The 12,042-nt window shown below is 57.8% G+C and overlaps 8 protein-coding genes across 8 annotated transcripts; 5 read left to right on the top strand and 3 right to left on the bottom strand.

The window, feature by feature from the left end:
* Nucleotides 1–110: 110 nt before the first annotated feature.
* Nucleotides 111–2,564, top strand: IUM83_05377 (Coiled-coil domain-containing protein 13; the record flags this gene model as incomplete). Its single annotated transcript, XM_067929512.1, has 6 exons — nucleotides 111–203; nucleotides 290–591; nucleotides 663–756; nucleotides 824–1,870; nucleotides 1,942–2,121; nucleotides 2,184–2,564. 6 exons carry the CDS (start codon nucleotides 111–113, stop codon nucleotides 2,562–2,564), a joined length of 2,097 nt encoding a protein of 698 aa, XP_067799762.1.
* Nucleotides 2,565–2,602: 38 nt separating this feature from the next.
* On the bottom strand, nucleotides 2,603–4,095 carry IUM83_05376 (Myosin heavy chain; the record flags this gene model as incomplete). The annotated part of the gene is made up of 2 exons (XM_067929511.1): nucleotides 2,603–2,627; nucleotides 2,738–4,095. The coding sequence occupies 2 exons, from the start codon at nucleotides 4,093–4,095 to the stop codon at nucleotides 2,603–2,605; spliced, it is 1,383 nt and encodes a 460-aa protein (XP_067799763.1).
* A 378-nt stretch (nucleotides 4,096–4,473) lies between these two features.
* On the top strand, nucleotides 4,474–4,808 carry IUM83_05375 (Zinc finger protein 706; the record flags this gene model as incomplete). The annotated part of the gene is made up of 2 exons (XM_067929510.1): nucleotides 4,474–4,644; nucleotides 4,725–4,808. The coding sequence occupies 2 exons, from the start codon at nucleotides 4,474–4,476 to the stop codon at nucleotides 4,806–4,808; spliced, it is 255 nt and encodes an 84-aa protein (XP_067799563.1).
* A 508-nt stretch (nucleotides 4,809–5,316) lies between these two features.
* Nucleotides 5,317–5,648, top strand: IUM83_05374 (Zinc finger protein 706; the record flags this gene model as incomplete). The annotated part of the gene is made up of 2 exons (XM_067929509.1): nucleotides 5,317–5,487; nucleotides 5,565–5,648. 2 exons carry the CDS (start codon nucleotides 5,317–5,319, stop codon nucleotides 5,646–5,648), a joined length of 255 nt encoding a protein of 84 aa, XP_067799764.1.
* A 116-nt stretch (nucleotides 5,649–5,764) lies between these two features.
* Nucleotides 5,765–7,626, bottom strand: IUM83_05373 (ribosome-associated GTPase EngA; the record flags this gene model as incomplete). Its single annotated transcript, XM_067929508.1, has 3 exons — nucleotides 5,765–6,668; nucleotides 6,752–6,852; nucleotides 6,922–7,626. The coding sequence occupies 3 exons, from the start codon at nucleotides 7,624–7,626 to the stop codon at nucleotides 5,765–5,767; spliced, it is 1,710 nt and encodes a 569-aa protein (XP_067799765.1).
* A 155-nt stretch (nucleotides 7,627–7,781) lies between these two features.
* IUM83_05372 (uncharacterized protein) lies at nucleotides 7,782–8,489 on the top strand (the record flags this gene model as incomplete). The annotated part of the gene is made up of 1 exon (XM_067929507.1): nucleotides 7,782–8,489. The coding sequence occupies one exon, from the start codon at nucleotides 7,782–7,784 to the stop codon at nucleotides 8,487–8,489; it is 708 nt and encodes a 235-aa protein (XP_067799664.1).
* Nucleotides 8,490–8,630: 141 nt separating this feature from the next.
* On the bottom strand, nucleotides 8,631–9,604 carry IUM83_05371 (Mitochondrial cardiolipin hydrolase; the record flags this gene model as incomplete). The annotated part of the gene is made up of 6 exons (XM_067929506.1): nucleotides 8,631–8,680; nucleotides 8,753–8,830; nucleotides 8,901–8,934; nucleotides 9,006–9,053; nucleotides 9,116–9,226; nucleotides 9,365–9,604. 6 exons carry the CDS (start codon nucleotides 9,602–9,604, stop codon nucleotides 8,631–8,633), a joined length of 561 nt encoding a protein of 186 aa, XP_067799766.1.
* Nucleotides 9,605–10,113: 509 nt separating this feature from the next.
* Nucleotides 10,114–11,860, top strand: IUM83_05370 (Drug/Metabolite Transporter (DMT) Superfamily; the record flags this gene model as incomplete). Its single annotated transcript, XM_067929505.1, has 4 exons — nucleotides 10,114–11,271; nucleotides 11,388–11,491; nucleotides 11,599–11,644; nucleotides 11,744–11,860. The coding sequence occupies 4 exons, from the start codon at nucleotides 10,114–10,116 to the stop codon at nucleotides 11,858–11,860; spliced, it is 1,425 nt and encodes a 474-aa protein (XP_067799665.1).
* Nucleotides 11,861–12,042: the final 182 nt, after the last annotated feature.

The following is a 12,042-nucleotide window of genomic DNA, read 5'->3' as shown; positions in this document are numbered from 1 at the left end:
GTGTTCATGCTTCTAACCTTGCTGCTCTCGAAAAATAGCAAAGACGGTTGGTGCGTTTTCGGGACGATACAGGTCCGAGGGTGGCGGCGAGATTCTCTTCGTACTGAGCTATGGAGGTAGAGAGCACGCACGTGCATGTTCGCGCTGACGGCAAGAAGTTGATTGACGTCACGTTGCGGCGTCAAGGAATGCCTCCTCAGCAGGTTGTTGATACTACTACGGCTATGGCAACTAAAGTTGTGCTGACGCCGAGCAACTTAATGTGCATGTTGCATTGTTTTGCTTTTAGGCCCCGTTGGTTGTCCCTCGATTCGATGACGAAGACGACAGCAGCAGCTCGGATGAAGAGGAACCGGCGATCAAACCCGCCACCTCGCTGAACAAGCGATATTACAACGTTCCCAGCAATAACAACGACGAGGACGATCATGACGAGTCTACAGTTAGTAGCTACAAAGCAAACCAAGGCCAACCACAGCAAGTATTTCAAGGTGACATGCGGTGGGATCGCGTGCAAGAGCTCCAGGATCTGACGAATGCCAACGCGACGTTGACTTCGGAAGCACAAGACCTTCGTCAGCAGGTCAAAGCGTACGTATATCGGACCCACTGAAGTGTTGCTTGATATCTGCTGAGCTTCGTTTATGGTTTCGAATGGGTAGACTGCAGATTCAGCTGGAGGCGCAAGCACCAGTCCCAGGACTGGATGTTGACGCGGTTCAGGACATTCTGCTGGAGAAGGACAACATCGAGCATGTATGCATCGCTATGAATATTTCATTTGGTATTCATTACTGAAGGCATTGCGTTGACCTGGCTGCAGGATGTTCGCGACGTCAAAATCGTGCACCAGGCGAAAACGTTGCGTTCACTCAAACGCTCGTTGCAGCGTGAGAAGCAGATAGCCGCGGATGCAGTCAAACAATGCAAAGCTTTCGAGGCTACCAACAAGAAACTTGAGGAAGAAGTAGACACGCTTAAGTTAAAGCTTCAGCGTTTTCAGGCTCGAGCTACTGCTGACAAAGTGATCACAAAAGGCAACGCAGGTGCTCAAGGCGTCAACCAGCAACAGGAACCTGAAGAGCATGCATCTTCTAGTGACAACGTTAGCGATTCCGGGTCGTTCAAGAAACTGTGCGAAGAATTGAAGTCGAAAAATACTTCTCTACAGCATGAACTTAAGAAGACTCAGCGCGCCTTGGTGCGAGAAGTCGGCGACGATGTGCCTTTGGAAGACATTATCGGTAATACAGACAGCACTGCCAGTGGAGCTAGCCGTCGTGGCCGTGCTCAACACATTATTATGCTGAAAGCCAAGGTGAAAAAGCTGCAGGCTCAACTAGGTTCAGTAAAGCCTGACATAACTTCGATCGCGTCCCAGGAATCGGCGGAGACAACCCCGGTGTTGGACGTTGACCAGCGTGCACAACAAGATCTGTCAGGCCAGCAGATCCACCGACAAAAACTCTTGGACCAGCTCACGAGCCAGCGTGATGAATTGCAGGAGCGTGTTCATCGCTTGACACGGAAGTACGATGCTCTGAAAGCTCGGGCGCAGATTCTCGACAGGGAGAAACAGGAGACGCGCAGCAAGTTTCAAATTCTTGTGGAAAAGTCTCGCACGGACGATGCCCTGGTGGACGCGTTACAGCGTCAGCTTGAGACTTGGAAAGCAAAACTGCACGAGGCAAGACGTGCACGAACCGCAGATGGAATGAAGGGCAATGCTAACCAAGAGGAACGTGCCGAGTTAGAGAGACTTCGCAAAATCGTGGCTGAACATAAAAGTCGAGGCGATGACCGGGCAACGGTACAGTCGAACACTATGATGCCTCAACCAAGTGAGGCTTCGCAGTACCGCGTGATAGCAGTGCGTTGTCTCAATGCAATTTCGCTGTTAGTACTCATACCCAGGCTCACCTTTTGTGCTTTGCATTGTAGGCGGAGAAGGAGCGCTTAACTGAAGTCGTACGCAGGTTGAAAGTTCAGCTCGACGAAAAGGATAAACAACTGCAGGCTTTGCAGGGCGAATCCACAACAGCGTTACAAGCTGCAAGTCAACCGACCCCATTGTCACCTTTATTGCCTCCGATCGGAGACGAGAGCGTATCGCGCATTCCTGTGAGTCAAACACGGTGGTCGACAACCTATTTTCCTAGCCTAACTGTTGGTACTTGTTCTAGAGGAGACCTGGAAGCAAGATTCCCAAGCCGGGAGGGAAGAATGCTGGCAGCAACAACACAGCATCGGTAGGACCCCCTGCACCGTCGGCAGTGATGATGGAGCAACAGCAGCAGCAGCTCAAACACGAGATGGAGACACTTCGTAAAACTTTTCGCCAAAGCATGCGCGAGAAGGACGAGCGAATCGCTGAGCTTGAACAATTACAGCAAACTTCAGCACATCGTGCCGTCGAAGATTGTGCGAACGCGATGGTCCAGGAGTTGCAGGACCTACAGGAAGAGAACAACTTTCTACGCCAGGAGTTTGACAAGCTCAAAACGCGCTACGAGGCTCTCGTCAAGCCCTCGAGTGCTGACAAGAAGAAGAGGAGCACAAAGTGAACGGAATAGCTTTTGCTTACGCTTCAAATGCGCGTACTTTATCCATCCTCGTGCTCGTTTTCCCTGATCTCTCAACCACAGCGCTATTTCGCAAGATTTCAGCCCATTGATCTACCGGTTGGGCTACAGGGCTTTGATTTTCTGTGCATCCGTGGAGAAGCTTTTGAACGCACAACAACTCTCGTCTCAGCTTCTGGACGCCTTTGGACGATTCCGTAGCACGTTGCTGGTTGTCAGCAAGGAGTTCGCGCATGCGAACCAGTTCTTTGCGGTACCGACGTTCTTGAATTGCTTGCTGTTCTTGCTCCTGAGCCGTTGACTTAGTGAACCGGTTTTGAAAATCTTCAACCTGCTCTTCTAGCTTATTGTTGACACGCTGCGCAGTATCAAGTCCTTGTGTAGCTTGTCGTAACTCAGTCCTTATGCCCTTCAGCTCCATTCGACAGGTCTCGAGCTCGTTATTCCTGAGCGCTAGTTCTTCTCGAGCATTCGCTAACTCGCTCTGGAGCTGCTCCAACTCCCGGGTCAGCACAGCCACACGTTTCCCAAACTGCATTTTCGCCTTTTTCACCTGGACGAGCTCGTCTGCGTGTGATTCCTGCTCAACCCGCTGGCTATCGATGATATCTGTCAGGTGAGCGCCGTCGAGTTTCACGTTCGCAAGGTGTTTGCGTAGTGCGTCGTTGTCTGCCTGCACCTGCGCGAGCTGCTTCTTGGTCGCTCGCACTGTCGACCGTTGCGCCTCCAACTCGTCGCTCACCGCTCGAAGTTTGGCTGCTCGGACCATGATCTCCTTCTTGTGCTTGCTCCTCTCTTGTCGTCTACGCAAGGCCTCCTGCTCGCTTGCGTCGGCCTCACGTGTTCGAAGCGCGTTCAGTTCCTCCTCCAGCCCCTTCACTGTCTCTTGAAATTCCGCCCGATCGGCTTCATTCGCTGCAAGTCGCGTCCTCAGCCGCTCGATCTCCTCTGCGAAGTGCTCCTCTTGCTGCTCGAGACGGTTCTCTGTGGCCTTCAGGAGTTCTGCCGCGGTGCCGAGCTGTCGGTGCACGTGCTCCGAGTACTCTCGGTCCTGCCTCGCCGCATCGCGCTGTACCGCCAGCGCCTGTTGATCCTCCGTTACCTGCACTTCGAGCGCGATCTTCTCGGTCTGCAGGTCGGCAATCGAAGCCTGCAGAGCTGACACGTCCGCCTCGTGTCGCTGCAGCTGCAGGCCGATCTGCGCGTTGAGCACTCCCAGCTGGCCGCACAGCAGCTCGTAGTTGGTCTTATACTTGCGCAAGGCGCGCACCTGCAGCTCCAGCATGGCGACGGCCGTCTCTGCCTCCTCTCGCTCAACTGCAGCAGCATACTCGTCGGTGTCATAGCCTCCGCTGTCGTTGAAGTGCTCGTCCTCGGAGCGTGGCGAGCTGGCATCCGCCTCTTTGCATTCGTCAGGTTCGACGCAGAATTCACTGTCGCTGCTCTCGTGGTTGCGAATAGACTGAACGGAGCTCAGTGGAGCAGAGTGCAATCGTTGAGGGGCCCCATGCATCCTACAGGAGCAAGTGCATGAGGGTAGCGGCATGTCCTGCAACGTCCAATGGAGTGTAGCCATCTCGGGTCGCGTCGTTTCGAGGTAACGGTCGCCGTTCTCAAAATGTAGTCCGTCACAAACCAGGATCAAACATACTATACCGAAAATAAATGAAGTGGTCTGAAAGATTGCAGATAAGTGATGTAAGTTGCGTAAATACGATTTCCAAGATTGGGGAGCGTTCGCCGAAATGTCGGTTTGGGTGCGCTCAGATTTTGGTCCCATAGTTTGTCCAAGTCAGCGCGCTGCTGTCTTGGCTGCATCACCAGACCAACCATCTTCCCACATTCCATTTGGCGAGAAGCCTCCCAACACTTTAGCACCTCTTTAGACACCATGGGCGGCGGCAACGGGCAGAAGTCTGCGACCAAGCGCGAGCGCAACAACCTCAAGAAGATGAAGGACGCCAAGCAGAAGAACCACGCCGAGTCCAAGGCCAAGATGGAGGCTGACAAGAACGGCATCAAGTGCAAGATCTGCATGACCACGTTCCTCATCACGGCCAGCGTACGCCTCCCTGTCGCTTTAACACCACCTAACCGTTTAGCACTGGACTGACCGCGCGTCTGTGTGTTTTACGTGAGCAGAAGTCGCAGCTGAACGACCACTTCGAGAGCAAGCACTCGGCCAAGGGCTTCACTATCGAGCAGTGCTTCCCCGGCAAGGTCTAAACTGCCCGTTCCCGGCTGACGGGTCGCCCTTCCACAGAAGTCCCTAACCTGCGGCGGCAGCACATAGCAGAGATTTCCGTGGTTCGAGCGCTCCATACATGCATACATTTATCAGCACAGGGCGCGGCTGTCGGGTCCTCTGTAGCGAGATCTCCGCACAGTGCAGCGCGCACCCGGAAGCAAAACAACAAGAGGCAGCTCCTAAAACCACAACAAAGAGAGAACGCGTCTTTTGCTGGCTTCGTCCGCCTTTGTGCCTCGTTCTGCCAGTCTCGAAGTGAACACCTCCCTCCTTGTTGCCAATGATACAAGTTGCCGCTCCAGGAGAGGCGCGCGAGTGACCCGTGGCACAGGGCAGGAGGGTCTATGCAGCTGTTCCCACGCGTGCGTGGCCGCCTCCACTGTGCTTTGCTGGGTATCTGCGACGTGCCTGCCACTGGTCCCTGTCATTCCCCAAGACGCCTCGCAGCACGCAAGTCCCCACGCTCCTCCTCGACCAACAGCGGACATGGGCGGCGGCAACGGACAGAAGTCGGCGGCCAAGCGCGACCGCAATAACGCCAAGAAGATGAAGGAGGCCAAGCACAAGAACCACGCCGAGTCCAAGGCCAAGATGGAGGCGGACCGCACGGGGCTCAAGTGCAAGATCTGCATGACCACCTTCCTCATCACGGCGAGCGTGCGTGTCCACTACCTCTCGCCTTGCCTTTAATTTGCACTGACCTTTTGCCTTGTCGCCTTGGTTCGTGCCAACAGAAGACGCAACTGAACGACCACTTCGAGAGCAAACACTCAGCCAAAGGCTTCACGTTGGAGCAGTGCTTCCCTGGCCACGCCTGAGCTCGGGGGTCCTCGAGTGCTTGAAGGGCGAGCACACCTGTGGCAATAGAGAAGTGCATGTCGTGTATATGGTTGGGTCTTGCTGGTGGCTCTATCTATCTCGTTGTGCGGCGTACCTACTTCTTCCCATTGAAGCGGCGAGGCTTGAAGTGGCCGGTCCTCTGCTTCCTGGTCAGGCTGGCCTTCTTGCTGCTCTTCGAGTCCGGCGACACGGCTGGTGTTGCTGCAGCAGCGGCCTTGGGCTCCTGGCGCTGCTTGCCGTAGAGCACGCTGCTGGTGCGCTGCTGGAACTTCTTGCGCTTCTCGAACGGGTTCTCCTTGTTGCCGCGCAGCAGGAGGCGCGCTGGCACGCCCACCATGTCGAACTCCTCGCGCAGCTGAGCCAGCAAGAAGCGCTGGTACGCCTCGGGCACGTCGGACGGCTTGCTCACGAACACCGCAAACGTGGGCGGGCGGGACTTGACCTGCGTCGCGTACTTGACGTTCAGCGTCTTGCCCTTGACTGTTGGCGGCGGGTGGTGCCGTGCCATGGCCTTCAACCAGCGGTTCAGGCGGCCGGTGGTAACGCGCAGGTCCCACTTCTCATACGCCTTGAGCACTTCGGGCACCAGCTTCTTGATGCCGTTGCCCGTGAGCGCCGAAATGGGCACCACAGGCACGCCGCGCACCTGCGCGAGCGAGTCTTGCAACTCATCCTGGATTCGCTGCATCTCGAACTCGACGTTAGTGCCGGCCAGGTCGCTCTTGTTGGCTGCGAGCACCAGCGCACGACCCTCTTCGATCACGCGCTGAGCGATGGTCAGATCCATGTGAATGAGCTTGGGCTCGCTCATGTCGACGACCACGACCACCACCTGAGCCGAGTCGATCGCACGGAAGGCGTCGCGCACCGAAAGGTTTTCGATCTGGTCGTCGTGGTCGCGCTTGCTGTATCGTCGGATGCCCGCCGTGTCCACCAGCTTAATGGGTCGTCCGTGGAACGTCCACGGCACTTCCACCGAGTCGCGCGTCACACCAGGCCTGGCAAAGCAAGTCACCATGTCAGTTAGACCCATCTACACGATACTACGTAGTACTACTAATGCGCTGTCACCAGAACTTACTCGGGACCCGTGAGCACGCGGTCGTTGCGCACAATCTTGTTGAGCAGCGTGGACTTGCCTACATTGGGGCGGCCGACAATGGCCAGCTTGATCGTACGCGGCTGCACATGCAATACCATACAACCCGTTAGCCGTCACATCTCGTTGCCTGCCCCACCACGTCCACTTACGTCGTCCTCGTCGTCGTCCCCTTCCTGCTGTCCCTCCTCCTGCTTCAGCTGCGCCTCCTTCGCCTCCCTGAGCTTCTCGAACTTCTCGTACTCCGGGATGATCTCGTCCAGCAGCAGCGTGATGCCCTCGCCGTGCTCGGCCGACAGGGGGATGGCGCCGCCCATGCCCAGCTGGTAGCAGTCGTTGAGCTCGCTCTCCCAGCGCGCTGGGTCGCCCTCCAGCTTGTTGGCCACGAGGTGCACGGGCGCCTTTGGGTTCTCCCTGCGCAGCCAGCGTGCAAAGTGCGTGTCCACGTGGGTGACGCCCTGGCGGCCGTCCACCAGGAAGAAGACGAGGTCGGCCTCGTGCACGGCGCGCCGCGTCTGCTCCAGCATGCCCTCCTCCAGCGTGCCGGAGGGCGCGTCGGCCAGGCCGCCCGTGTCCACCACGTCCATATCCAGCCCCGCCAGCGTCGCGCGCGCGTAGCGCCGGTCGCGCGTCGTGCCTGGCACGTTGTGCACGATGGCGGAGCGCGACTTGGTCAGGCGGTTGAAGAGCGTGCTCTTGCCCACGTTGGTGCGGCCCACGAGCGCGATGCGCAGCCGCGGGTGGTCCTCCAGGAAGCGCCGCGGTTCCACGTCCTCCGCCAGCGACGACAGGCAGCGCGCGGGGCGCAGCAGCCCCGGCGACGGACGCGACGAGCGCCGCAGCAGGTTGCGCAGCATTGGCGGCTTGATGTCTTTGGGAAAAGTGTGGTGGAGGCTCGCGAGACCCACTTTTGGATAAAGCCCGCGCTTGTGTGGCTGGGTGGTTTATTTGGGTGAAAACCCATTTCGCATTCACCCACGGTGGGTGCCAAGAATCCTAAACCTTGGCGACTATGGGCCGCCCGCTGCTGCCGATCTGGAAGGAGTTCGTGACGACGGCGCCGGCGGACAGCGAGAAGCGCAGCCCCGACGTAGCGTGTCTGCACTGCCGCAGCGCGGTCACCAACGCGCGCCCGGTGAACCTGGTGCGCCACGTGCTGCGCTGCTCGGCGATGCCCGAGGACGTGCGCGCCCGACTCACCAACGGGATGCGGCAGCCGTCGCTGCCAACCCCCGCACTCTCGCGCGAGGAGCTGGAGGCGGCGGTGCGGCGCCAGCAGGAGCAGAGCGAGGACGAGCAGGAGATCGAGGCGGAGGCGGCCACGGCCACGCCGGCGACGGCGGAGCAGCAGCAGCAGCAACGTCCAGTGCTGGGCAAGCGCCCGCGTGCTGCTGCTGCTGCTCCTGCTGCTGCTGGTGCCGCCGCCGGTCAGGAGAGCCTGGAGCACGTGCTGACGTCCATCCGAGACGTGATGGCCCAGTCGCTGGAGTGCAAGCGGCAGGAGCTGCAGCTGCGCAGGGAGGAGCTCGAGTTCCAGAGGGAGGCGCTGGCCACCAAGATGGAGGACCGACGCCAGGCCAGGGAGGAGGACAGGAGGGACCGGCGCGAGCAGCGCGAGGCCGACAGGCAAGAGAGGATGGAGCTGATGCGCCTCGAGAACGAGAAGAACCTGGCATTCCTCAAGGCGGTCATGGAGTCCTCGCAGCAGCTGCGGCGGTGAAGGCGGGAGGAAGTGATGGCTGGAGGTATGACGGTGAAGAGATCCAATTCGGTGTCTACGCGACGGTGTATGCTATGCGTGTACCTAACTCGAGGGGTATTTTATATACTCGTGTTGGCTTTCGCGGTTGAGCTGCTGCTTCTAGCGCTCGTACTTTTGCCACAGGTGGGCGAAGTGTTCGTCAAAGCGGCCTGCAGGGAAAGTGATTGGTGTTAGACCGCAGTGCCAGGTTACTGCGCAAATGAACTCTATGGTAACGTTACCGATGATGGGTCCGTCTTTGTGGATGACAAGGTTCTCCGCGTTGCCCACCACAGCCTGCCGGCTCCAATTGAAGGAACCTGCTCCGCAGCAACATCCTGTCAACTCTGTACGAAGCCTGCGTGTAAACTCACCGCTAACGCAACTAACCATTCAGCAAGATTTTCTTGTCAATGACGCAGAACTGGACCATAGCAGCAACGGTTAGTGAAGCCAAACACAGACAGACCCAAGATCACACGTCGGCTCGTTCACCTTGTGGTGCATGTAGGTGCGCGCATTGTCGTCTCGCACAGGGATTCCCTATTCAACAAAAAGCAAAATCAGATCTCCGGTATTTGACGCTTCTATCCGACAGCACGCACAGCGTCGATGAACTTCTGGATGTCGGAGCCTTTGCCCTTGGCCTGTCCGTCGTCCGTGATCACTCGAACTTTCACTCCGCGGGCGTGAGCCTCCAGCACGGCCTCCGCGATCTACACGCATAGGCAGAAGCTGTCAACACTTCTACTTCTACTTCTTCTTCTACTACTACTACTACTACTACTACTACTACTACTACTACTACTACTACTACTACTAAGTTTACTACTACTTCGGGGGTGACGTCGTACTTCGTCGCATGTGATGGTGAAGACGCAGACGTCCATGGTCTTGTTGGCGCCCTTGAGGTAGCCGAGCATGGTCATGAGCGAACTGCCTTGGTCGTGGATAGACTTGCAGTTCTTGCGCGTGCAGCCCCTGCCCGAGTGGAAGTTCTTGCACGGCATGGCTGGGTCCGGGAAGAACAACACGTCCACGAACGAGTCGCCCATGGTGGTGGCGGTGGTCTCCACTCCTAGGCAGTTGCCCATGTTCTACTGCTGCTGGCGGGGACAAGTCCTGCTGGAAGTGCGGCGAATGAGAAAGTGAGCGTGCTGTGCCGGCGTGGGTAATGCAGCCACTTGCAGCCACCACGGGCCAATCAGCGACATGCCGACCCACGCCCACTGGCTCGAGCACGGCGACCGAGCGTGGCAAGCCTGAGTGAAAACTACAGGCTGTCTGCCATGATCATGTTACATGATTCATGTAGTGCACAAAGGGGAGAGCTCTGTCGGCAGCGTGGCGGCTTGAGTACTGTGGATTCACACGTACGCACACCCTTCACAGTTGAGGCATTTAATTCTCATGGTCAAGACTTGCTGCTACTACAGCGCAGGCTGCAGCTCAAGCTCACACTTCGGTTCAAATTGCACCGGAACGCGGCCGTCCATGTTGAAGTGCGCGATCTCCTCATTGGTCGCGCTGTCACCCAATGGGCGCGGGTTGCAAGATCAGCAAGCGCGTCATTGTCGTATCCCCCCCCCCCAGCGCCGACAGGATGCGCGAGCCTCTGCAGCGCGAGGGCGCGCTCTCGGCCGCCGCCATGCTGGTGTCCGGCACCTTCAGCACCGTCATCATGAAGACCGAGTACGCCGTGCGCGCGCACGGCACCGCCACGTGCGAGGACCCGGCGACGGGCGCGCCGACCACGCTGTGCCCCTTCGACAAGCCCTGGTTCGGCGTGCTGCAGATGAAGGTGGCCATGACGCTGTGCCTGGCCTTCCTGTACGTGCGCAAGTGCTCGCAGCACCGCCAGTACCTGGAGACGCCCGTGCTGCGCATGCACAAGGGCGGACGGCGCTACGTGGCCGCCACGCCCTCCGAGGAGGAGATGGCGGCCATCAAGCGCAAGTACGCGGGCCACGCGGGTGCCGAGAACAAGGTGGAGGCGCTGAAGCGAAAGTACCGGCCACCGCCGCAGAGCAACCGCGACGGAGTCGCCAACGAGCTGTCGCCGCTGCTCGCACCTCGGCTGCTGGGAGGAGAGGAAGACCAGCAGGGACGCGTGTCGCTGCATACCATGGCGGCCATTGCGCTGCCCTCCATGCTGGACTTGCTGCAGACCGTGCTGTCCAATGTGGGGCTGCTGTGGATCTCGTCGTCTGTGTATCAGATGGCGAGGGGGTCAATCATCATCTTCAGCGCCTTCTTCTCAGTGCGACTCATGGGCAAGAAGCTCTACGGCTACCACTACGCCAGCATCTGGATAGTCATGCTGGCAGTGGCGCTCGTGGGGTACGCCGGCGTCGGCCACCATCCGAACGCCACAGCAGCAGACGACGCCGAGTCCACGAACGCGGTGCTGGGGCTGTTTTTCATCATTGCGGCGCAGATCCTGTGCGCGCTGCAAATTGTTGTGGAGGAGCACATGATGCTGGCGCTGAACGTGAGCCCGATGCTGCTGGTCGGTTTCGAAGGGCTTTGGGGACTGGTCTTCTACATCATACTGGTTCCAATCCTGACGCTCACGCCCGCGACGGGGTCGGCTTTCGCGCGCACGTGGCACGAGGACTTTGTCGATTCGTTCGTGCAGGTCAAGAACTCACCCACGCTCGTGGTGCTCATTCTGGCCTACATCATTGCGGTGGGCACGCTCAACGTCACGGGAAACTATGTCACCAAGCACCTGTCCGCCGTCATGCGCAGCATTGCAGAGGTTTGTTCGATTTTGTTGCTTGACTGGTGTGCACCAGATCATTTTCCTCCTCAAAGAGAAACTTCGTCTCGTCTTCTGACTTGGGCTTACTTACAATTTGCCACTTCTGTTTGCAGACACTGCGCACACTCGGCGTCTGGACGCTCAGTCTCTTCGTCTACTACGTGGTGCAGTGGCAAGGCGCGGCCTCACCCGGCGAGCAATGGACGACCTACAGTTGGTATGTCTTTGGCTTCGCCCTTCATATTTTTGCCGTTGCAGAAGTCGCAATTGTATCTTCTCTCCTTCTGACCGAGTCTGCGTGTGTGTTTGGCTGTCTCGATGCAGGCTGGAGCTGCTGGGCTTCATCTTGATGGTCTACGGCACGCTTGCGGTACGTCCTGTGCGGCTACTGTCCTTGAGCAGAGCTCGGTGTGATGAGTCTGATAATATGCGCTGTACCCGTGTGCTTGTCCTCTCTTTCCCTGTGTAGTACAAGCAGCTGATCTACCTGCCGGTGTCGAAGCTCTACGAGGCTGAACAACGGGAGCAGCGTCGCGGCCGAGGCGACGCTATCAAGTCTCCTTTCATGGGTAACATGCACAAGTAGAACTGGGTCAAGAAATCGTGTTTTTCAATAGATTTGGATGCAAGGAGGCCGAGCAAGGGTGAAATGTTGAAGTCGTTGTGTGTCAAATACACTTTGCGGCCCGCAAATTGCGGGGCTGACCCATCGCTCAGCAGTTGCTACCCTAAAACCGAGCCAGCGCCGAGCAACCACATTGGTTGCGT

This window comes from Phytophthora cinnamomi (assembly GCF_018691715.1).
Source record: "Phytophthora cinnamomi strain GKB4 chromosome Unknown Contig4, whole genome shotgun sequence".
NCBI lineage: Eukaryota > Oomycota > Peronosporomycetes > Peronosporales > Peronosporaceae > Phytophthora > Phytophthora cinnamomi.
This window is presented reverse-complemented; position numbering and strand designations above follow the sequence as displayed.